The 25,750-nt window shown below is 40.5% G+C and overlaps 2 protein-coding genes across 3 annotated transcripts; one reads left to right on the top strand and one right to left on the bottom strand.

Annotated features, from left to right (window-relative positions):
* Positions 1–4,808: 4,808 nt before the first annotated feature.
* Positions 4,809–13,625, bottom strand: LOC104443686. 2 transcript variants are annotated; one of them, XM_010057196.3, is made up of 14 exons: positions 13,488–13,625; positions 11,634–12,624; positions 11,486–11,520; positions 11,332–11,410; positions 11,087–11,165; positions 10,224–10,307; positions 10,013–10,137; positions 9,578–9,634; positions 8,248–8,407; positions 7,570–7,789; positions 6,755–6,865; positions 6,167–6,292; positions 5,963–6,014; positions 4,809–5,576 (listed from the first exon to the last, which is right to left on the bottom strand). In XM_010057196.3, exons 2-14 carry the CDS (start codon positions 12,516–12,518, stop codon positions 5,424–5,426), a joined length of 2,166 nt encoding a protein of 721 aa, XP_010055498.2. In that variant the 5' UTR covers positions 12,519–12,624; positions 13,488–13,625; the 3' UTR covers positions 4,809–5,423. The 2 variants fall into 2 exon arrangements, with proteins under 2 accessions (XP_010055498.2, XP_010055506.2); XM_010057204.3 differs by having other exon boundaries at positions 9,578–9,631.
* Positions 13,626–17,913: 4,288 nt separating this feature from the next.
* LOC104414232 (calmodulin-binding protein 25) lies at positions 17,914–19,092 on the top strand. The gene has a single exon (XM_018876698.2). The coding sequence runs from the start codon at positions 18,195–18,197 to the stop codon at positions 18,858–18,860; it is 666 nt and encodes a 221-aa protein (XP_018732243.2). The 5' UTR covers positions 17,914–18,194; the 3' UTR covers positions 18,861–19,092.
* Positions 19,093–25,750: the final 6,658 nt, after the last annotated feature.

The following is a 25,750-nucleotide window of genomic DNA, read 5'->3' as shown; positions in this document are numbered from 1 at the left end:
CCAAATCATACTATTGAATTTCCGAGGCCTCGCACAGACGATATACATTTGTTCACTGGGACCGGATGAACAAGTATATATTGCAAACAAATATCCGTTTAAGGAAAGCCCGCAATTCTAATTATTTGTCATATGAAAAAAAAAATAAAGCCTTTATCATTACTGTAAAGGGACCTTTACCGCCAGTAAAGGAAAATTTACACAAACGGTTTGACCCATTCTTGATTTGATGATTGTATCTACGCACTTCTCAAATCAATAATGTATAAGGCCTCTTGTGTAGAACTTTTTCTTTAAACCGGTGGTAGATGTTATAATCATTGATATCTTTTCTGCGTTTTGTATAATCTAATGAATCGGAAATCGAAACATTTCCTCAATTACTATTGACATGGTAATACGGCCAAGCTGGGTACATCAAAATAACTTAGGGCTATACGGCAATTTCCTATGATAACAAGAAGTCAACCAAGAAATGACAAAAGCCCAGCTGTTCAACAGCAACTTAAATTGCTTTCATGAGACCTTCACATTGAAATATGGATGTATGCCTCTCTATTCGGTAGAATATTAAGTAAACTGCTCTCCAAATGGGTCGGCAATAGCATGCACCTTTCAGATTCAATCAATGCTCTACTCGGTCCTACTTTTCAACAATAAGTGATACATGCACTTGAACTACCTCATAATAAGTGATCCATGCACTTGAACTGGCTCATCCAACGAGAGCCACATACTAATTAGGCAAAGCTGTGAAAAATCAGACTTGACGAAATAGAGTTTGTCTATCTGGCAACTATTGTTCCAAGTCAAGATGACAACATAAAAATATTTGCACATCGGTACTCCACCAGAAAAGTTAACTCATACGTTAGGGGAAGAAGAACCCTTTGATTGAAAATTGTTTTAGGATAACGCTAGTAGGCAAAGGTACTCAGAAAGGGAATTTCGAAGGTGAAAATTATGGCTCATTTACGGTTCTTCCTACTTCGGACCAACGTTGGTGCAATTCAATGTGTTCATTCATGTTCATGTTAGTCTTATTTCCAAGTACATAATATGTTTCAAAAACCTTTCCAAGGTGTAGTTCCTTTTGCTCTGCAGAATCATGTCTTTCGATGTTCAAGGCACACGCAAGAAGAGTAACCTATTTTCCTTTTAATAAGTTCTCTAAGCCGGCCGTTGACGGAAGCCGGCAATGAAAACAATTGGCGAGATCATTAAGGCAAATGTCAAAAGTTACCAAGGATCACAAGGATAGAGCGGTCATCTCATGTATCTATATGAAGCCAATGATTGTGACGGCTGCTCAAAATTGCGTGATATACAAGGGTAAAGGGAATATTGCTAGGAAAGTAATAAACCTGTTGTATAGCAACAAATTTAATTATAAACTTTTTAATTTTGTCAATTTAATCTTAAGACATTTTAATAATTTGTTAATATAGTCATTCCAACCAATTTTAGCCGAAAATAGTTGATGTGGATGTTGGCATCCTACGTGGTGCGAGTATCACATCAATGATTTCTAACCAAAATAAGCCAGAATGACTATGTTGACAAACTATCAAAAGACTTAAGATTAAATTGGTCAAATTGCTAAGCTGCTTTATCTTCTCATCCATCTCTCTCTAGTTCCTTTTTTTCTCTTCCACTCAAAGCTCCCTTGACCGAGAAATTACTTTCAATTGAGGAATGCTCCATCTTCTTAACTCGAACTGAGATTCTCTCTCCCGATCTGATCCAAGAGTATTATATTGCTTTTATCTAGTTTTTTTTCTTTGCTTGTTGCCAATACTTTTCTTTACCCGTTGACGTATCTTCCACTTCCATCATTAGGAATTGGCCTGCTACTTCAAATCCTCGAAACCAAGAAATCCAATAAAATCGAGGAGGAATACAGTGAGTTTACACTACACTAGAAGCAGTTATACTACTTCAAATTTTGGAATCCCTCATCTACCAATCTAGATGTTGGAGCTCTTCTAGGAATTCCTTAGAGACATTTTTGTGCTCACTTAATCTCTTCCAATCTAGTCTAGTTTTGGGAGCTTGCACAACCTATTTTTGTCTCCATGTGATGATGTTGAGGACGTCGAGTCTAAACTTGCACCACTCATTAGAAAAATCATAGCTATTAAAGAAAGAGATTATGATGTGCACTCATCACTTAAAACTATGGGCAAACCGACTGGCCACCATCGTTCTGTTTTATGGAATAAGAGTGTGCTTATCACAACAGTTATGCTTTATTGTTCTACTTTGTTATTTGGAATTTGCTTTGTATTGAGCCTCGCATATATCATCTCGAAATCTTAAGATATGAATAAAAAATTTACTTTCGAGAAAAAAAAAATGGCCAAATTGTCAAAGGCAAAGAACTAAATTGGCAAAACTGAAAAATTTAGAACTAAATTAATGACTATTAATATAAAACTTTCTAGACAATTATCCGAGAGGATAAACATCGAGTTCCATGAGATTCGGAGACTGGCTCCTAAAAAGCGAAAACGGGTCCTCCAAACCAGCTTTTGCTCCAAGTTTCAAGTGACTTGAAAGTGAGGGAAATGCCTGTTCTGGGCCAGCTACTTTCCCATCAGGAACAGGATCGATTGGCGCTCTTGCCAGGTACTGATCAACGTCCTCAAACCAAAGTTGGATCAACAGGTGGGATCCGTGCGTGCGGTGGTCTCGATCAAAATCCTTCTTAGTAAAGGGAATCTTTCAGAAGAGAGTAGGCAGGCAGGAGTGGCGGGGGGCCCTCCCTCTCTTGTCTTTACTCTTCAAGCAAATTTTGACTTCCGAGCTTGACACCCTTTTTTTCAATATGCGGACTCCGAATTAGCCGTGATCTCATTATTTTAAACTTTTTTTCTAATTTTTAATTTTTCATCCCTTCGACAACCTTAATTTAACCTTAAAAGAGGCTAAATCATAAAAATAAACAAAAGGGGGACGCATGAGCTTAATCAAGATAATAAACAAAGAAAAAAAGAGAGGAACATTTTATTTGTGAGCAGATACTTCTCCCATACATAAATTATTTTATTTTATTTTTGGTCGAACTCCCATATTTAATGGCCGCCCAAAAGGAAAATGTCTCTCTCTCTCTCTCTCTCCTCGCCTCAGTAGAGCTTAGCCGTTCACTCTCTCTCTTCCCTCTTCCCGTGACCTCGAAATGGCGGACACAGAGACCACCGTTAGCCCGTCGGCGGAGGAGCGGCCCGATTCGGATTCCGGCGAGAACCCGCGAATTCCGGCCCTCGCCGAGAAGCCCGGGAAGGACGAGCGGGAAGACGGGCGAGAGACCAAGCGGCGGAGGAACTGCCCCAAGGCCCTCGACAAGGTCCAGGAGCTAGCCCGGCCGGATCACCACCACCCGGACCACCACTCCTCCTTCACCTTCGACACCAACTTCAACGCTTGCTCCCCCGAGTCCACCCCGAGGTTCGGGTCCTTCAACTTTTGCGGCCAGGCTCGGGAGGAAACGGAGAGGACCCGAGGGGACGAGGAGAGAGAAGACCAAGAACGAGAACAAGAACAAGAACAAGAAGCTGATGAAGAAGATTCTTCGAATTCTCCGGTGATCAATGGGATCGGCAAACCGTTGGAAGGAGAATGATGCGGGAGGCGAAACTGGGCACTGAAACTGATGGGTTCGATCGGGCTGACGTTAACGAGGGGGGGATCGGATCGGGGGGAGCTCCTGGATCGATTGAAGCGAAGAAAAAGAGAGGAAAAGGTTGTCCTTTTTTCATCTTTTTCTTTATTAGTTTTTCCCCCACTACGCTCGTTGCGCGATGCTCAACCCCAGTTGTATCTTTTTGTCCCCTTATAAAAAAAATTAGCTTATTATATTTATGTACTGAAAGCAGCTGCCATCATCAGTAGCTCGCAGCTGCACAGTGAGGAATGGGGACTGAACAATCATCTTTGAGTCACTTCCACGTGCGGCCCCTCTCTCTCTCTCCCCTCTCTCGGACACGCAAAACAAAAACGAATTAAAGACCTCCTGCTTTCGCGTTTTAAAAGCGAAGCTGACTCTTCTTCCCTCCACGCTTGCTTACGTCTTTGCTTTCGACCGTGGAACGTAATCGGGCGGCTTCTCCTCAATTCACGCCCAGAACGAGAGGTAAAAAAAAAAAGGGACGAAAATTTAAAAGGGAAGGGACAGACGACACCTGTGGCCCGGCGGATGGTCGCAGAGGATCGATCCCTCTTCTTCTTGACAGTTGGCTTGAATCCTGACAAGAGACACTGAAATTGAGAAATTTCAGCGCATTGAAAAGAAAGATACAATGATAAACAAAGCACGAATCCCCCGAAGGCCAGCAGAATGTCGAAGAGGAGCCAAAACATTTCCTTAAAGCTCATTGAATATGCATAGAAAATGGACTTTCCCGGACTGATTTTGCTTGTTTTCATGAATTGTGTACTTATTTATTAGTTTTAAAATCTTTGTTAAGGATTCCTAGTATTAACATCTCCTGACGTTTGACGATGACACGGGATTACTTTTACGATGGGGATGTCTGGACACAGATGGACTTAGCCCTTATGGGGATCACAAGCGATGAGAAACCAGTGATTGGAGCGAAAGCAGCAACCACCAGCGATGGCGATGGCTTCACAACAGTTGGTAACTAGTGGAAATCACCACACCCGTGGCCAGTGGTAGGGTAGCAGTGGCGACAATGACTCGTGGTAGCGGTGGCAGTGCAGGCAGCAGAATTGGCTGCTGGCAAATGCTGCTAGAGGCCGTAACAGTGAGGCCTATGTAAACGAGTTTCTTGGAAACTGAATAGAGCTGCAAAATTGGCACGAAAACATGACTCTATGTCATGGTGCGATTCACTTTCAAAATGGAATAAATGAACCGCCAGCCAGTACAAATTCTTCCTAATTTTTACAACCTCTTAAACAACTGTACTTCTTGCAACTTCCATCCCAATTCTGACTCGCCCCTGATCTCACAAGTTGACAGTGCGTGAGCTTCTATAATATATATACAATATATTCCACGAAGCTATCAAAATTTAAAAGCATGGGAGAGACCGCAAACTACATGAAAAACCAGTTGGTATGACAAGCAACCTCTCAAGTGCAGACTTCAGACAGTTGATCTAGGCTATACTTGCATTATGACGATGGAATAAGTCCTTTCGAATGCAGCCTCTTCAATTTCACATGTGCTTGACACGTTTGCAGGCTTCTGTATTACGAAAGTAAAGGGGCATATATTCCCTCTTCTTAGCAACATACCCTCAGGAAAGTTCCACCACCGGTATGTCATCCAAACCATGTCCAGCACATCTGAAGGCAGAAAGCATACACGCCCAGAGCATCAGTGGCGAAACAAAAAAAGATTAGAACCATTGAGGATGCTTTCACCATTTAATTCTGATCAAGACTATATCCCGAGTTTAGTCAGCATCGCCTAGTCCATCACTGCCATCCCCTTTCTTTGTTATAGGTGCATAACGAGAGTTGGGTTTCTTGCTTTGGGAAGCTATTTCTGCATTCTTCCTTAAGACAGCTCCAGGAGATGGGTATGGACGCTGTTGAAACAGAGGACCCTGAAATTTACCAAAACACAAGTCACTTACTCAAGCAGGTGAAAACATCAAATGAATGAAATCATAGGCCCCAATAACATTCTTAGGAGAGATGCCAGATCATGTGTCTTTTTTACAGATATGAAAAAATTCCTAGTTTCTTCTTCTTCTTCTTCTTCTTCTTCTTCTTCTTCTTCTTCTTCTTGGGTCTCTCCCAGTTTCTTCTATTTAATCAGCTGAATATAACTCTGCCTCACGGCTAACCACGAAGGAAAAAGTGAAAACAATTTCTTCTATTTCCATTTTTTATATCTGCTTAGAATAAGTTTCCATATTTGAACTTAATGCAAAATGCATTCATCTACTAGAATAAAAGTAAATGCATTGATGTTGCCAATGTAGTGTACCGTGGCTGTGGTATCAGCTGCACGTGGTTGTACTCCTTTCAAGCCTACAACCCTGAAATAGATCAGCAATTTCTTAAGTCAATAATGCATATGAAAAAAACAGATCATAAAATAAACAAGAAACCAAATCAAGGAATATTTCTTACACCCCCATGACCACCATTTCAGACATAAAAACAGCAGTAAAACCAATGTAACACATACCATCCTCCACGAGGAGCATCTGAGTAAGAGCTTGGATCCATGGGATCCAACTCATCATCCTCAGAATAGGCACGTTTCTTGCTATCCTTTTTATTTCTCTTTCCTAGTGGAGGTCTCCAGCCAGACCTGAGAGTCCAAATTGGTGTTGGTTACTATTCATGTGAAACAATATGGACGCCAAAACTACAGCTAATATAATGGTAAGAGAGAAAAGGGAAAGAAAAAAAGGGGGGGGGGAGAGAGCGACCACATGCATTTAAAAAGAAAACTCCAGCTACTTTAATGTTATGCCATCCTGAAACCTAGAGACTGGAAAGATCTCCTCATCATGACAGCACATGATGTTATTCGCACAGTATACCTAACAAAAGTCCTCAGGGAAAAATATGTAGCTTCAATTGACGTAGTGAGGTCCATTTTCTTAACCATATGATACTGTTTCATGAGCTTAAGTTCATATGCACAAAAATGACAATCTCATCTGTTTGGCACCCTGGCTCAGAAAAAAGGGGAAGGTTCAATAGCAGTATAAACATGATGCAACTATCACGAGTATCAGTCACAGCTAGTCCACCAATTTCGAATTACCTGTCCTTGGAGGATTTTCCCTCAATATCTTCTCCTTTTGCATTAATGCTAATCTGCTGACAGTTATCTGAAATGCTTGATATGTACTGGCTCTGAGGAAGATTAAGAACTCTGCAGTTCATGTCATATAGAGAAATTTCATTTCAAACTTCACATAGAAAGTAAAGTTGCACTCAGTGTGTGAGCAAACTCTGTGCATAAACAGATGCACTTGAAAAGAATAGGCATAAGTAGGAAGAATAAGCTAGCACTCCAGATAAGTAAAAACAAGCACACAACATAAGACTACTCTTATGCAGGCACCACTAGACCAAACCTTGGCTTATATAGCATAATAGCATCCACACTTAAAAAGGTCCTATCTCTTCAAAGCACTTAGAGACACCATCCTTCAAGAGGATCGCAAATCTAAACTTTTGAGAGAAATTTTGGAAACAATAAGGTCTCAATGGAAAAACTGACATATCACTTGTAGGTTTCGCTCAGTCAATCCATTTTCCTTCCAACTATTAATGAAGGAGCCTTACTTAAAGTTAGACAGCTCCCATAGAAGATGGATTAACAATTAGTCTTAGCCATTAACAAAATTCAGTAGAGTGTTGGACTATCCTATGAGCTCCAAGCTTGCAGATTGCAGTTAAAAATGGTCAAATGAGTCAAGAAATGAGTAAAGTTGGAGAGAAATGCATTGCTCTTTCCAAACCACATCAGTAAACTTGCCCCATGGGTTCTCTTCAAAAGTAACCTTTTTCCTCTAGCAGTACAAAATAACAAAAGCAAGATTACAAATACGGTGATCATGAACTTCAAATTACCGAGTGCAATGGTTGCAGTATCCCCAAGACTGCACTAGACCCATTCCCCAGCCACCGCATTCCATGCATCTCATCGCATGAGATGACTGGTCGTCACAATTTTTGTTAGCTGCACTTTGAGATACCAAGCTTTCATCACGTTGTGAAGCAACCTGCTGCAATGAACTAGGATGCTCCCATTGTGATACATGTGTCGCCGTATTATAATAGTACTTATGACCTGTAAAGAAAGATTCAGTTAATCTGAAAACAACAGTAAGTGGCAACCTAATTCACAGATGTTTGCATGCCAACACATTTATCAATGGGCTGGGAATCTGACCCATGCATGGTGACCGATAAGAGATACGCTAGAGCAACACAAATTCTAATATAGATTTGTGAGCAGAATGAACTATTTTCCCACTTTGAATCTTCCACCATTGGGTACAGAAATTACACAAAGGAATGTGCACAATAGAATGAAACCAATTTCCCTTTCCATGCATCAGGGTGCAATCTCTGACCCCCCCCCCCTTTTTTTTCTCTCTGTCCCTCTGGCGAGATCACGATGCATGAGCCATGACTAACTAAAAATTGTGTTTAGGAGGAAACGGTTGCCAAATCTTTACAGATCCATGTCAATCTCACATTTTTCAGGAACCCACAAGTTGACAGTCAGATGATCTCGTGAAGTACCTGTCGTCTCATCAAATGCCTCAACCCAATTTTCTGGAAGAGACGATGATGGTCGAGAGTGGCCAGCAGAAGAAGTATGTTGAGGAATTTCCCACTGACTCATCCCAGTGCTTTGATTATAATAGTATGGAGCACCAGTTGCTGGGTCTCTAGCCACAATCTACACAAATTAGTGAGTAATTAGCAGAATCAGAAACTTCTAAGAAGATTATAACTGTAATGTCCCAATTTCTTGAAAAACAAAAAAGAACAGAAACATCTTTCCGCTGCATCTTTTTCCAGTTTTACATACAATACAGTGATTTTAGAGTTTAGCCCTAATGCAAGATGTCATTACCAAAAGCGTACTTACTAGTCTATACCTCTATGCCAAAAACCAATCAATCAGGGAATGATATGGAAACAAACGATAAGCCAAGAGGCAGTCGACTGAGTCTTTTCGAGTCTGAGATTATACTGATTGAATTCACATACTGTAGTTTTAATTCATGAAAAGAGGATGAATCAACATTACATGAATGATCCAAAAACTCTGAGAGATTATCAATCAGCAACATTCATCAGTCTCCTCAGAAATAATGGTGTTTTCTCAATCCAGACAACAGCATTCTAGTCTAGCAGCAGAAGATTACTTTAACACCTGCACACCATTACACCATTTTCACCTTGCTAGCTTTCGTTCTTGAGCTGTTTATGCATGACCTACGTCTTTGTTGACATCAAGTGGCATTTGATATCTGTCAAACTATGCTGACTAGAAGAAAATAAGCTCTGAGGGATGTGGGATTCACAGATGCATTTTATCAACACTTGGAGATCTTTACCAGTTTATCTCTGAAAGATCCTTAAAAGCATGGAGAGCAGATTAATGTAAAGTTCACAAAGACCACAAAGCTTTCTAACAGAACCTCCGTCTAGCATTTGGCATTCACACATTAATATTCATCAGATCCTGGGAATCAGTTTTAAAAGCCTCAGGCATATGTAGACAAACAACATGCCAAGGGCTGGCAAAATTATCTAATGCACCCGATAATGCAAGAGCTCTAGCCATCAGATATGACAGACTTCTGCCAAACCATCCATCATTCACAGTAAACTCGTAATTATTTGAACATAAGCGTTTTTCCTATTTTTAATAGACTCCAGCCAATCAGAAAAGAGAAAATATGTCATGCTGTACTTCCAATAACTACAATCTGCATCAATAACCACTGACTAGTTTATCCTACATCTACTAAATTCTTTGTGCTTTGAACATGCTTCCTAGCTCTCGACTTACACAAATGATCACAAAAGAGAACATATGAACAGGTTAACTGTTACCCACCCATCCCAGAGGCAACCTTCCACTCTGTGAGATCTGAGCTGACTGTACGTCCAACTTCTGAAAGTCAAAATAAAAAATAATAATAATAATAATAATAATAATAATAATAAAGAATAAAGAATTAAAAAAAACAAACAAACAAACAAACAAACAAAAAGCAAAATGTTAAAGAGAGCCTAACACTTTCACATCAAGATACTAATCCTTAACTTTGCAAGCATATGAAACAAGATATATTTGAAAACAGAAGGTGCAAATCCAGAACTTATCTACGCATCTTCTATCAGAAAATAGACAACTCCAATACACTCAAACAACAAAGACATGCAGAAAGAAAAGAAACAATATCAAAGAGACAAGCAGATAAAATTCTCCATCCACAAACAAGTGAAAAATGGAAATACTAAAAGAACTCTATGAGTTACAGCAGCCTACGTTCACAGCTGCAACAGGATCCTTATTGGCCTTATTATCATTTAATATGCCACGTGCTTTCAACTTCTGCTTAAGATACTCAGGCAATTCTTTTGCAGCTGACAATTCTTCATTCCCAACACGTCCTGAAGTATCAGAAGAAAGAGAGATATGACCACCTTGAGCATAAAAAAAGAATTGCACTCGAAAAGTATAGGCCATTCAATCTTACTGGGCATAGTAACATCAGGCCTCGGAGCAACAGCATAAGCCCCTCCTCCAGGTACACCATATCCATTTCCAATTTCTAAATTACCTGCAATCCATGGTTCGTAACCCTTAAATACAAAGATAAACATTACCGGAACGCACCTGAACTATGACATTTCACGCCATCTCTTTTCTAAGTGGAAAAAGAAAAAATGAGAACAAAAGAGAGCTTAAATAGAAGTAGATCTATGTCTTACCAACCAAATAGCTGAATGATTGTAACTAATACAAGGAGATCAATTCAATCATATTGATCCCCAAATAACTTTAAGAAGTTTTAATTAAAGAGTATGTAATCTGATGATTGTCACATAAACAGATGAAACAGCATCAGATAAACACAAACCCAAGCAAGCAGCTCATTAACAGGACTGGCCTTCACATCAATAATCTGTTTAATTTCTCTTACTGTCTTTAATAGAACTCAGAGGTTGAGGGTACTTCAAACAAGGGTACTATGCATATCCATATGAACCTAGACGGCCAAACTTATCTCAGAACCAGGGAAAAAAAATGCCAAATGCAGGTATCAACCAGATGTTTAACTTGCCAGAAGAAAAGGAACATACAATAACTTCCATTTCCATCCTGCTCTTCCTTAACTCCCAGTTTCACTACCTCTTAGTTCTCACTCTGTTTATTCCCATTCTTTTCATGAACAAACATGTATTATTCAGACAAGCACAAACATGGAACTCTGTTTATGTTGATAATAGTGCCTTTGGGATTTTCAAAAAGTACAAAGATCAAATAGAAACTCGTTACTATAAGAAAAAGGAAAAATCTAAAACATCATAACCAAATACAAAAAACAAAATTATCTACCATTTTCAGGGGGGGAAGACTTCCCACGCTTTAAAGCCATCTCTGCACGATGGTCAGATGCCATCCTCAGTAAATGTTCCTGACACATTCACATTTATTCAAAGATTATGATGGTGCACATCAAAAAATAATGCAAGCAGGTGCTGGCCAAATAACCAAAATACTACATGTAGATGATACAGAGTCTTGAATTTCTTTTTGATAGATAAAACATAATGTACTACAAAGTCTTGAAATATGCATACTTTTATAGCATTGGGGTCACGACGTTCTGTGAAGATGTCTGCATCGTCATCAGGAGGTTGAGTTGCAGCATTTGCCTCTCTAAATAAACAGAAGATTAGCTGCAGAACGATTTTGAGTTGATAATTTAGATATCTCTTTGTACTGAGTGCTCACCTTTGATTTCGTATAACATTTTGAGTAGCAACTTCCTGATAAGTCAATCACAACAAATGCTCCATAAGCATAAAGAAGATGCAAACAGGGAGAAAAAGTGAAACATGAAATGGAAAAAAAGAAAAACAATGAATGGAAAATGATATACTTGTTCTCGGAGCACTTCATTTGGAACAGCAGTCTCAATATCCTGAGCATCTTCAATAAAATTGCTGGCAAAGACAGGAGATGCACTGGCATCGTCTGGCAGTCTGTTGGATTCTTCAGAAAGACTTTTCAATCCAGAGTCTTGAGTAACTGAGAAGATGATATCACCATCTCTCTTGATCTTTGCATCAACCGAGCCTGTCTCTTGATGCTTTGAGCTATCCATATGCTGGGGTATCTCCACAACCTTCAAATTTAGTTCTTGAGGCACCTGCTCCTCAGGGCCATTCGACATTGACGGCAACGAGTCACCTCGCTGAGCATCGACCTGTTGAGAAGTCCTAACTTCACTGGTCTGACAGTAATTTACTTCCCCAGAATTCATTTTCTGTTGCACTTCCATGTAGACTACAGGACTTTGCGTTGGCAGATGTGAAATTTGTTCACCACCGGATTGCCTACTATGAAATGAAGAATTGCAATGAACAACAGGGCTTGGGACCCCACTGTGAATAGAACCATCTGGATTTAAAGATCCATAGGAATTGGGAGTTAAATTTGGATCGGCAAGGATATTAGAGTGAGAATCGTTAACATGTTGAATTCCATAAGGGTTCTGGCCAGACAAATTTGGAGGATATTGAGCAAAATTAGTCTGAGGTGTTGCAGCATAAGGATAAAAGCTTTGAGTGTTCGTGTTTTGAGCAATATTAGAAGAAATAGGCAAAGAGTGGTTTCCAAATCCACCTAATTGATGGTGAGGTCCCCCAGCATTATCATAATGATGAGAAGGAGCCGAAGTGGCTGGCCTGGGAGGTTGGTTAGGTGAATATTGAGTATAGGATTGAACTCCTGGAGGTAGCGGCTGAGCATGATAATTATTCATGATCAGCACCGCTTCAGTCAAATGTACGCTAAAAGATATTGCCAAGAAAAGAGAAGCTGAAGATGTTGCTGATGGTCAAACGACAGTGACGATAACCATAGAGCACCTGAGTTGCATCAGCAAAAAAATAAGCGGTAAGCACCCATTTCGTATCATAATAGCTCTTAGACAACAATAACAATGGCAGGAGCAAATCATTCCAAAGAAAGAAAACATAAATGAAAAAATAATAATAATAACTTGAGCAAATGCGAATCGCATTGTGATTCAAATTTTCAAATTTGGTAGAAAAGCAGAGGGAAGAGAGGAGCACAATGCTGAAATATCATCATCATGGAACGGAGCAAATGCGAAAAAAAGCACGCCCAACTAAACCTCCCTAACCGCAACCTGAATTGCAGTCTCCATTTAAACACTACCCGAGCCTCGGTTCCACATTTTATGGTCTCCTTACAGAAGGAGACTCTTAATCTCTTCAATCTCAATAATTACCCAGTCGAGAGCGCAGCGACAGACAACGACAGTAGCACCACACAAGCCACGGCGAAGCCCCGACTTTCTCCCTCCTCTTGCCTCTACAAAACTCAAAAACTATGCAGCCGATCGCCGCGACAGACAATAACAGTAGCACTACACAAGCCACGGCAAAGCCTCGACTTTCTCCCCCGTCTCGCTTCCGCAAAATGCACCGACTCCAAAGCCTCGCCGCAAAAAGAAAATCACGCTCAACTCCTCTCGCTAAGAACTCGGTCTACAGCCGTCGTGGACGCTCCCGAATCCTATCCCAGGCCGGGTTTCCACGCCCCCAATCGCATCGATCGCGGGCGACAATCCGGTCGACGAGAACCGATTTCTCGCCATTCGCCAGGCGTGCTGCGACCGGAGCCTCGCGGACCGACCTGAAATCGCGAGTCGCCGCCGCAAGCGCTCCGGCGAGGGAACGAGAGCGGATGAAGGAGGACGAGTTACCTGAACTTCGCCGGGATCGCCGAGCAGCGGAAGGGCGTTTCTTCCTTCCCCCTTCCTTTCGTTTCCCTCTCCTCGGTTGCTCACGTTGAGTCGGCGTTCTTGGCCGTCTTCTTCACCGCGACGATGGGCGAGGCGCTATTCCGGTGGGAGAATACGTTTAATCGCGTGGACAAACGAACCTCCTCTTCTCCCCTGTTTTGGGCTGGCCCGGCCCGAATCGGCCACCGTCTTATTGGGCCGATCAGGGCCCAATATGGAAATGCTCGCATTCTTTCAAGTTAGGGGCTAATTCGATTGCACCTCATGGTAATTACATTTGACATGGAAGTGAGGAGCATTTGCTTTTGTGCTCAATATACAGTAAGCTTCGTACTCAAGATATTCAATTTCTAAAGAGAAAAGGAGCAGCATGCTCGATTTAAATTCGATTAAATGGCTTTTAAATGAAAGTTATGTGAGACCGAACTAGTAAATGCTAAAGTCATAGTAAGTTGAGGACACTTCTTCAAGATCTACCGCGATGTGTTTCGATTCTGAAAAAGCACATGCATCTAGTAACTTAATTCTCCGTGTCAACTACATAGGTTTTAACTTGTTCACGAAATACCTTCCGTGGTAATTTTTTATTTGCAAATGACGAATATATAATGCATTTTCAGTCACTTAAAAAAAAAAAAAAAAAAAACATTTTCAGTCGCTTGCAAATCGGACCAAGGGAGAAGTCAAAGAATGACGACGAGAAAATATTCTTCGCATTGGCCATATCGCACCCGATTGACTTGTTCTACATAACAAGTCAATTGAAGCATTAGTCATGGTATTTTGTACCATATCTTGATTGTATCCTTATACTTGTTTAATTATCGGTACAATATTTATTTTCCAAGAAAGAAAAAAAATCAATTAAAACTTGGATTTTTCTAAATATTATATATTGTGATAGATTCTCTCTATAGCACCTAATCATGTTGTAAATAAATAGCAATTGGCATGATTTTCTGGGTCAACGACTCAACAGTACGGAGTGCAAACTTGCTCCTCTGCGAACTTGAAAATTTTCATGAATTTCATCTTCTTCAACCTCAATATTTAATCACTTGAGGTTCGCCCTACGCCACTCTTCCAACATGGGAAGGGGGAGGTGAGGGTTCAAATCCCCACCTTCTCGGGGGATAGGGGGTAGGGACGCGTAAGTTTCGGCGTGGGTTGCGACTCCCATGCCCCGCAAGAGCGGGGCACAAGTCTGCAGTGAGTGTAGAATAGGAATAGAGTAGGGCAGAGAGACAAAAAAAAAAACAAAACAAAAACAAAAAAAAAAAACCTCAATATTTTCATCGAGAATTAATGAGCATTTATGGGAATCGTTTTTTAAGCTATCGAGTCTCTACTCTCCTAATCGCACGCGTCAAAATGAAGAAATTGTCAAAGCAAAAAACACCGATGGAAATGCCTACGAATGTACCCACAGCAAAAGTTCAATAAATCGAAAAAGTCAGCACCTAATAATAAATTCAATCGGACCTATTTTTACTTTAAAAAAAAAACTTAAGGCAATAATTAGTTTACCAACCAACTATATACCAAAATGTACAATTTTTATTTTCCGCTTGATACCTTCACATGACACCTCCACAATGTCTAATCAATTCAACAAAATACCACCATAAATTAATACCAACCAAAAAATAAAATAGTATACGAATTAAGAATATATCTTCCTTGACAATGCGACGTGACCCATGCGTCACTGCTGGCGCTCTGACCTCTTCAAAAAGATTCCGAGATTCGCTTCTAGAAATGGTGCTGTCCCTTTCGTATCCTTTTACGAAATCTACCTTCCTTGGATGCGTACACGACGACTGATGGAGGGCCGCTCTCCGCCGTTGGATTCTTATCCACTGCCCTTTATCTTCTTCCTTCTTTATTTTATCTTATCTTTTTTTCTTTTAATTTTCTTGCGGTTACTTTAAAGAAGTCTCTTTGCCTTTGCCCCTCTTGAATTTTGCCATCTTTACTTGCCTTTTACTCCCTCGACAAAGTTTCGATTCGATTTACTCCTGCGTCTTCACCAATCAAACGTACGATGTCTACGTCTTCTGATATGAACATTCATATCACTAGCGTAATAGAAGGTTTATCCATTTTAAGGATTTTATTAGACATTGTACCTAGCACTCAATGCTGAACAATCCGGCCTTCAACCCTTTGTTACCACGCCAAGCGCCTGATGGTGTTTGATAGTATGATATAGATGAAAGTTAAAGGGTTTTGTCATTTATATTGTTGGATGGTCGTGTGGTGGGATTCTAACAACTGATGAAACGCGTGACTGCGTTATCTTGGTGCGAGAAATTTGGAGAAAAGCCCACATAAAAAAAGGGCTGGTAGGAGAAAATTTCCTAAATCAAACAAAAAGATAACCACTCGTGACATTATGATTTCCATCTCGGTTGACAATTTGGATCAAAGTGGCGATGTAGGTGAATTTCTAAGCATATGCTTAAAAATTCAACCCTTTCCACGTGAGATTACTATCGACACTCCCCTCTCATGTAAAAAATTCACTCCCTTACAAATGCTCGATGACAACTTCGATCGAGTTGGAATGAACCCACTAGGGCCCCCACACATTGGGAGTTTGAGTTTGAGAGGGGTGCTATGATTTGAATTTTTTTTTTTTTTTAATCAGTGTTTCGATACCGTGTTTTTAGACCTATTATGAACACATATCTGGGCCAAAGTGAATTTTAATAATTTTCCAAAGTGAGCCCGATATAAAATTTACAAGCCTTTCCAGTTGCCCTCGTCGGTGTAGCACTAAAGACAAACGATCCCCATTATTTTAAAAACAGCAGTGAATCGGGGCACGGGACAGACAAACGTTGGACGAGTCAACGTTGGACAGACGATGGACAAGATTATGTGCAGCATAGCCGATGTACCGTGGGAGGACTTTTGCCTGGTCGCCACTCCCCAGTCAATTCGAATGCGATCATCCTCCACGATCAAACCCCTCACGAGTCGCGACCTCGTTATCGCCAATTTGTCAGCACGACTTCGATTTTTCAATTCGATTTGTCGATTCAAATCTCGAGCAACTTGTCCCGGATGAATCGGGGAACGCCAGAGGAGGCCTTCCAGAATAATTTAGGTAAGATTCCATTTGGCGCTATTAAAAAATAAATCACCATTATCGAGTAATTGCATCATATAACACGACAGGCGTGCGAAATGGCATTGCGAGCCGATCATTATTAGCTTGAGGAGGACCCTTCTCCCAAAAAATAACATTTCTTTTTCCTATAAGAAGAGTTGATGACGCAAAAAGTCACTTTTGAAATTGGAGTTTCTAGAGATTTTACTAGTCCCACGGGAGGACAATGTTGACTACGTGTCGATTTAAGAATTCATTTAATCGACGGAGGCTTGATCGGGCTAAGGCAGGACAATCCCATTTTCTCTTTTTTAAATTTAGTGGAAAGGAGTAGGGAGGAAGTTCAAGTCGAATTTAAGGACTTGATAAGAGAACGGGTCAAAGGGATAAAACACAAGGGTGAATTATATATGATATATTTCCATTTCGGTGGATTACATTTTATAGTTCGAAAATCTACGATATCATCTGTGATGGGTCTGGACAAAATAGAAAAACTACAACATGTCGTTCACTTAACTAAATAGGTCATTTTTATATTCATGATCCGTTGATCAAAAAAATGATCAAATAAAAGTTTCTCAAATCGAAGATGATGAATAACATGGTCCGTTAAAAAAAAAAAAAAATCTGTATCGAGAATAGCCTTAAAATACGGAGGTATCGATTTGTCAACGTGAAAATCAAATCGGCGCACCATCGCCGCATTAATTCTATGCACTATCGAGTAGACTTCATCACACGGCACTCTTTTTTCATCCAATGAACATTTCATCATTGATCTACCAAAATATGCCTTTGTCAAAAGCGAAGACGGAGATCAACAACGGCGAGCTTCAAAGAAAATGCCGATGACACAAAGAGTGGGTGGGAGGGAGAGGGAGAGAATTTTTTTTGTGAGGTCCTACATAAAACTAATCACGGATCAAGAATCGGATCTCATTAGGTGATACGAGAATTTCCCGTTTCTCTACGGCACGGTCCAAGTCCAGTTGAGATTTGGAAAGAGGACATTGCAAAAGGCGGAGGCATGACTCTCTCTCCAAACCCTTTTTGTCTTTAAGATGAACTCTTCAAATTCTCGTGCTATATCAAAAAAGTCGAATCGTACTATACGAAACTGAAAAGTCGAATTATGTAAATTTGCCAAAAAAGAAATATAACGCGGACCAAGAAACCGACACGTGGTATCATTTTCCCCGTCTCTTTCCCTCACCCATCTCTCTCTCTCTCTCTCTCTCTCTCCAGTCTCCTGTTTAAATTCCACGGCAAGTCACAGGTCCCAGCTCCTTCATCTCTCCTCCTCCACTTCCATCTTCTCCTCTTCATCTTCTTCTTCCTCCTCCTTCTTCCGAAGAGAGAGAGAGAGAGAGAGAGAGATCTTACTTTCATCTGACTCTGCACACTCCCATCTGATCATCTCCGGTTCCATATATAGGCTCACTCCTTGATAGCCTCTCTTTGGAAATGCTCTGACAGTCGTCCCTCTCAATCATCTCCCTCACTGTTCCCTACATACTCTTGAGTCTGACCAGAGAGAAAGCACAGCGAACATGGCGTCTTCGTCTGACCCCATCGCCAGCCTCGACGCCCCTGGCTTCCGGCCCTCCCCCTCCTCCTCCGTCGACCCCAGCTGGCTCCTCCCTCGCGGCGCCGAGGCGCTCACCAGGTCCCTCCTTCGATCCCTCACCGAGCCCGAGACGCCGAGCGCCTTCTTCTTCGATCCCGAATCGACTGCACCACCCTCCGCCTCCGCAGCCGCCGCCGCCGCTGCCGCCTCGAGCTTCGACCCCGAGGCCGCGGCGAGAAAGCGCCCCCGGACCGCGGGGCCTTCCCGTAAGAAGCGCAAGTCGCGCTCCTCCAACCGGTCCCAGACCACGTTCATCGCGGCGGACGCGGCCAACTTCCGCCGGATGGTGCAGCAGGTGACCGGCGTCAAGCTCGGCGGGCCCCACGCCTTCGTGCCGCCGGTGACGAAGCCGGAGCCGCAGCAGAGGGCCGGTTGCCGTTTCCCCGTCGGCGGAGGCCTGTTGCCGAATCTGGACGCGTCGTCGTCGCTGTTGGTTGGTGGCGTCGGAGGTGGTGGCCCCGAGGGCCCGCTCTGTTTCCCTGCGCCGGCGGCGGCGACGGCGGCGGCGGCGGAGGTTGGCGGCGCCGGTGGGCTGGGCTTTGACTCTTTCGCGTGCTTTCCCACTCTGGATTCATGGAAGCTCATCTGATCAAGATTGATAAGAAGCTCTCTTGTTTTTTTTTTATTTCCTTTCTATCTTTACTGTTATTTTGTCCTTGTCTAATTAATTGCTGATAATATGTTGGGCACCAGAAATGAAGGATTATGCATGCTAATGTCATCTGGACAAAAGCGTATAATGAGAGTGAATAGTCACATATGATTTAGTAGGAAAAATCATCTTGAGTTTAGTAAATATAATCAGTATTAAATTCTCCATATGATGATTGGCATTGTTTACTATCATATCATAGCACTTGGGATCTAATGACAGATCGATATTAGACTTGTTGCCGAGGAATGATCACAAAATTCCACTGGTTACTCCAAATAAAACCAGTCTCATTATCGTTCGAAATGAGCTGCTTGTGGAGCAATGACATCATCTTTTGATCTTAAGTCGCGATGAATTTCATCTCGAGAGTTATTCTTCCAATAACTTTAACTTCACTTCTAATTATGCAACTTCATCAAATCAACAGGCATGGTTCACTTCCTATCATAGCTCTGTTATTCGGCATTTTTAAGTCACTGGAAGCAAGAAACATTGACACCACAATAAAAGGGCAGGTCTAATTATTAATGAATCTAAAGTTGAATTCTCTTTCCTATCGATAGATCAATCTTTCTTGTCAATCCGATGATTCAGCGAAAGTAAAATACTCACAAATTCATTGCAGAATCTAGCTCTCGCCTCCTCAATTCGTTGAAGCTTGCCCTACAAACATCACAGCCCCTAAACAGGTTGTTGATCTGATTAGCCAACTGATGACACATGGAAACATAGAACAATCAACTCGACAATAATAGAGGCGATGTACATGGGTTCCGCTCAAGTCAAGAAGTCATAATGAAAAGATCATGTACGTGGGGTTAGGTGGTGGCGTGGTTGACTCCCGTCTCTCTGTTTACTTTTCTTTTGGGAGTTTGTATTTATATACGAGGGCACAAGTGCTGATTGAAAAAAGAAACCACGCTTCGGTGGTGATGCATAATTAATCATTTCTTTAGGGGAGTGAAGTATACTAAATGATTTCTAGCTAATTGTTTTGGAGGGCAGTGTTGAAAAGACGTGATTATATCAATAAATGATTATATTACTCGATCAATTCATAATTCATTATACGGGTATCGAATTGATATTAAATTTTTTGATTTTATCAATTTCGTTCTAAACTTTTGAGAGCGATATATATCAATTCTAGTTAAATTAACTTGTGGGACATGATTGGAAATGCGAGATTGAATTGATAATGGGATATAGCACCGTGTGGATCCGCCCATAGCTTTGCTGGGTGATGGGTGGTAGGAAATTAGGAATTGGTCAAATGGAAGTCGCTCTCATGATAGAAAACGATAGGTAAAACTTTTTAATTTGCAGCTTGGAAAGAATGATTTTTCTTCTCGATGTTATTTCGGCTCCGCCAGAAGGAAAAACACAGTGACCCCTTGAAATGCAAACTGACATGATTGTTGGACTTTCTATTTTTTAGGACCATTACGTGTTGTATCTTTAAGAGCGGACTTTGACTAATCTCTTCAATTGTAATCAGTCTTTAATCTGTAATTGAAAATACTCGTTTTTGATGTTTATGGTGGTTGGTTCTTGCAAGGAAAAAGGTCCACATCTTGCTCTTGCGATCGTTGTGACTGAATACGCCAATTCCAATTCGCTCAATCAGAAATTGAAACGACATGCAACGTACGAGAGGCATTCGATCACTGAATGCACGATTCACATCCGTTTCAACATCCAATAGATAAATCGTCACGTCATTTAGTGAGAGAGTTTTCGTAAGATCACTCTATGTCTAATGTTGCTGATGATGATATTAGAAAGGCTGGAGAAAGGAGTCCAATGGGAAAGAATACAGAATAAAGAGTCTGCATTTGGTTCGTCAAGAAATAAAGTCGGATAGGTTGAGCAACCCAACTTTTAGATTTCTCGTATCTCTGTCTTAATCAAAAAGGACACCGAATACAAGATCAAGCATTGATAAGACAAAAATTGTGAATCAATTTGAGTATTTTGTATTAATTATAATTTATAAGTCATTATCATAACGTTCATAGGTGGTATCATCGGGACATAAGAATGAGATCTCCATCTAGATCATATCTCTGACTAATAAGAAAAAGTTAACGGCCTCCATCATCGGCCATCGGGCGTTCGCTTGTGTTGCGATGGTGACCACCTTCGGTGCTATTGATGGCGCCATTGACCACCGTGGTTCCGCGAGGGAGTAGAACGAAAGGACGAGCCTTTGATTGAAGGGTTCTGCTAGAAATGTGGGCCCTCGGATTAAATCCATTAAGTCAGAGCCGTCCATCCATTATTTTAATGTTTTGAGTGGGTAACCGGTTCGCCAATGGCTTGGGGAGAAATATTAAAATAGAAAGAATTATGTCAAAAGTTTTAAAACTTGAATTAAATTTTAAGACTTTCAAAAAGTGCAATCAAGTTTTAAAACTTAATACGAAAGTGAAATCGAGCTCTAAAACTTTCAAAAGTACAATTGAGTTCTAAAAGTTATCAAATTGATCTAATCAAGTCCGTCCATTAATTGTAACTTTTAAAAATCTAAGGACTTGATTGCAGTTTCATGATTACACTTTTCGAAAGTTTTAACACTTAATTATAATTTCTTAACAGATTTTAGGATTTTATTGTATTTTTGAAATTTTTAGAACTTAATTGTATTTTTTGACAAGTTTTAGAACTCCAATGCACTTATCCCAAATAGAACCATACGATGTCCTAGTAATTTTTTTTTCTACTAAAGAAAAACACTTGTATGATGTGGTAAAGAAAAAGAAAAGAAAGTCCAATAGTGTGGCAACCTAACTCGGTCGTAGTAGAATAACTTAGTTTTTGTGGTAAATATGTTACTAATGAGGTGAAAACCCAACATGCTTTTTAGTATTTATTGCACTAGTGGACATTGGGAAAAATAAAATTATCTTCTTTAATGAACCACTAAACATTTTTTTTCTAAAGTTTGACTCATTCTCGTTCAATCACCACATTTTTCTTTTTCATTAATAGATGTTTTGATATTGACGAACTCCTACTTTTCTACTTTATTAAATGTTAAGAAAAAGGTTGATAATGATATACTAATGTCTTACTTTAATAATAAAAAGACATGTGAGACAAGAGTCTAGAGAAGGATTTACAACATACCCACCTCGTGGGAACTTGGGAATGCCAATGATCACGTGCTACTTCAGGTCCAACAACAATAGGCAAGAAGAGAGCGCAGCGCAAGGAGTTTGAAAACTTTCGTTCTTCAAATGAAACAATTGTCTTTCGACTAATTCGAGTTTTATTATTTTCCAATATAAAGAAAGAAATTAATTCACGAGATTACCCGATCTTCTATTTTTTTCCCTCTCATTTTTTACCAAGTCCCACTTTACTTCGGATCCTCCCCATCTTCTCCTAAGAGTCCTTTTTTTAAAAAAATTAATGTCACGACTAATTTGGAATCTGAAATATCTTATAAAAAGCGTAACAACAAGTGTCGGTGTTAATCACATTAGTCCACCTACAATGCACGTAAGTGGTGGTAAGAAAATTGGATGGGACAGTGATATTTAATTTAAGATGTGGGTAGTCAAATAAAAATGCAAAGTTATAAATTTTTTAATGTCCTGACAAATTGGAATCTAAAATATCTTATGAAAGACATAACAACAAATGTCGGTGTTAATCAAATCAATCTACCTACAAGGTACACAGCTGGTAGTAAGAAAATTGGCTGGGATGGTGACGCTTAGTTTCAAATGCGAGTAGTCAAATAAAGACGCAAAGTAAAAAAAAGTAAAATCCCCTCCCCTTTTTTACGAGGTCCCACATTACTTTGGATCCTCCTTGTCTTCTCCTAAGGGTCATGTTTTAAGCTTTTTTTTTTTTTTAAATGCCACAACATATTGAAAAAGCCCTTGGGAAGATTTGAAACATCCTATGAAGAACCTAACGACAAGTGTCGGTGTTAATAAAACCGGTTTACCTATTGAGCATGTGGCTTGGAGATAAGAGAACTGGACGGGATAATGACATTTAGTTTCAAGTACGAATAGTCGATAAAGAGGCAAAGTAGAAATCTTTTTTCCCCCTCCCCTTTTTTACCATGTCCCACATTACTTTGGATCCTTCCCGTCTTAATCTAAGAGTCGTTTTTAAAAGATTTTTTAACACCACAGGTCTTGTAAAAGCTTTCCAAAGGATTCAAAAACATCCTTCAAAAATCATAACAACAAGTGTCGGTGTTAATCAAATCGGTCTACCTACTGGGCACGTGACCCCAGTGGTAAGAGAACCGGGTGTAATAGAGACGTTTACTCTCATGTGTGGGTAATTGATTGCCGTAAAAAGACAGAATAAAATCTAAAATATATATATCAGTCTCGTAAACTTTAGCCAAAAAGGAAAAAACAAAAAACTGTCTCACTGAAAAAGAATGAAATTCCGCATGTAAGACCAAAGATCTTGAATGAAAGGATATTTTGGTGTCTGAACCGTGCTCAATTATGACTGGCAGCGACCGTCCCTGTAGTTTTCAAAATTTATAGGCAGGGGGTGGCAGGAGAAGGGTGTTGACTTTTGGTGCGTTGCTGCCCAGAGGAGGTCGGGAGGGGAGGTACAGGGTTAGGGCCAGAGTCAAGGCCTAGTAAACAGTTGTCCCACGACGTGTCGCGTCCCTATTGGCCGGTCACCCTCCCTGTGTCAGCCTCAAAGTTTGACTGCGCTTTGCGTGCGCGCGCCCGCTTCGCCCTTTCTATCTAAACCGGCTGGGAATTGGGAGGCAACCCCGCCCGACCCCCCGCTACTTCATGCTTACGCCCGCATCTCGTCACCGATTCTCCATCCCTCTGTTTTTTACTCTCCCTCTCTCTCTGTTTTTTTTTTTTTTTTTACTTGTTTATTTTCTCTTTGCCCACCAATTTATTAATCCTCTACTTGAAAAATAGAGCCTTTTTTTTTTAAATAATTTTTTTAATTGAGAAAGACATCCACAATAAATTCATTGCCACCACGATACTAATTTGAGCATAGTCAGGATCATTATAATCGCAACATAGATGAATCTACGTTATAGATGAGCAAAAGGTTTTCATGAAGCTAAGGAACGACGGTGGATTCAACCTGTAATTAGAGAGCTTTAAACTAATTGAGATTAAGTCCTACATTGCTATACGAACCATAATATTAGGCTCCGTTGAGGGCGGAAATTGAACACTAGCGGCGATGCTCCATTGCCTTGGCCTCTTTGTGAATTGTAAGGGAGTTAGGGAGTGAACTGTTTTTCCATGTTCAACGTTGGAGTCAAATTAGTGCACTTGTTTTGTCTTGGCTCCATGGAGAGGACACAACTTCACTAGTTAATCACGTGTACTAGACGGGTCAATCACTAGTATCGCATTAAGTTATATTTTATATTGTATTTGGTTGCTATCTAAGAGAGGATAAGTTCGGATATAATAAAAACACGACATGTATGAATATGTCTTATGTAGATGTAAGATAAGTGTGGATATAATTTTCTTATATTCGTAGTATTATTATAAGTTACTTCAAGGAAAGACCTCACGCTCTCCTTCTCTTTTGCGGTCATGGTTCTTTTTGTTGAAGGTTCATGGCTTTTCAATAATTCTCTTGTTTTATGAAAGTGGTGAGAGAGTCGAGGCACAACGCTCTTTGAAATTGCAGAGGTTAATGATTGTCTCCGTTTATGCAAATTTGGTGTCTTTAATAATAAACTACGAGAGATACTTACCATTTCTAGTTTAGTGATGAATCACGAGAAAGGGTTGATAACACTTGTCATTTGAGCATCTGCAGCCAATAGACACGGGTTGATTCGGTGCGAATCCGCAAGATTCTTCGCATTTCAATTCTAGGCCTACATTATTATCTTTTCAATCAGCTCCGTTGGGAGGCAAAAAAATCTAAACGGTGGAAGAGGGGCAAATGATATCTGCTAATTACACCGGGTCAGCCTAGAAGTGACACGGAAGTTGTTGCTGCTTTCCATCATGGAATCGTAGTAGCATAATTTTTCATGGTTTTTGTAGGGTCCCCTTTAGCAGCGCTTGCTCCTCCTTTGGCATGGTTTACTGTAGTTCTCATTTGCTCCCGATCTGACATGGTAAACTATAGCAGTTTCGTAATCTAGCAGCTTTAGTCAAGCTAGTTATATAATGCAGTTCTTATTGCTGGGGTCCAATCTGGCAAATTGTCTCTGGCAGTCTAAGTGCTATATGAGGATAGCGACAGTGCGTTGCTTAACTTTATATTCGATTGTACCAGGAAAGCAAAAAAGTACTTTTGCTTTTTACTATTTCATCACGCAATTCGGAATTAGGTTCTGCTTGCTCGATTTGCTAAATCCCGTGAACAAAGTTTACGGAAAAAAGCAACATCTTTTTTCCTATTCATTTTTCTCCAGTTGAAAGCCTTTCTTACATCTTGATCTTACCCTTTTTTTGACAATTAGCAAACAAATTTTCTAAAGTATCCATTTGCACTAATATGTAGTTCCTAACAAATAATAAACATGATATAATATGAAAATACTCGGTTTTATTATTGCGATTCACCAAATAATTAGAAATTGAGACGATCAAATATAGTCTTAAGATTTTTCGAGTTGATAAAAAAATTCCGGTTTGTTTCAACTTAGGCAAACGCAAACGGTGCTTCGATTTTTTTGCGGTTTTCCGATCTTGGTCGGGTCGGCCTGCAAAGTGAGAGGACAAGGCCGAGGCCCCAGCTGATGGGCCCGAGCCCGAGCCCGAGCCCGAGCCCGAGAAAAAGCCCAAGCCCAACCTGCAGGAATCGGCCATCCTCCCCTACACGACATGTCCTATCCGTTC

The sequence above is a fragment of the Eucalyptus grandis genome, chromosome 1 (genome assembly GCF_016545825.1).
Source record: "Eucalyptus grandis isolate ANBG69807.140 chromosome 1, ASM1654582v1, whole genome shotgun sequence".
Taxonomy (NCBI): domain Eukaryota; kingdom Viridiplantae; phylum Streptophyta; class Magnoliopsida; order Myrtales; family Myrtaceae; genus Eucalyptus; species Eucalyptus grandis.
The sequence above is the reverse complement of the archived record's forward strand: the minus strand, read 5'-3'. Positions and strand labels throughout refer to the sequence as shown.

Bases quoted from the DNA above. Each gene is read 5' to 3' on its own strand.
- LOC104414232 (XM_018876698.2), top strand. From the start codon at position 18,195: ATGGCGTCTTCGTCTGACCCCATCGCCAGCCTCGACGCCCCTGGCTTC.
- LOC104443686 (XM_010057196.3), bottom strand. From the start codon at position 12,518: ATGAATAATTATCATGCTCAGCCGCTACCTCCAGGAGTTCAATCCTAT. The intron at 11,166-11,331 runs GTATGCATATTT...TGAATGTGTCAG, and splicing joins GTGACCCCAATGCTATAAAA to GAACATTTACTGAGGATGGC. The intron at 7,790-8,247 runs GTACTTCACGAG...CTTTCTTTACAG, and splicing joins GGCATTTGATGAGACGACAG to GTCATAAGTACTATTATAAT.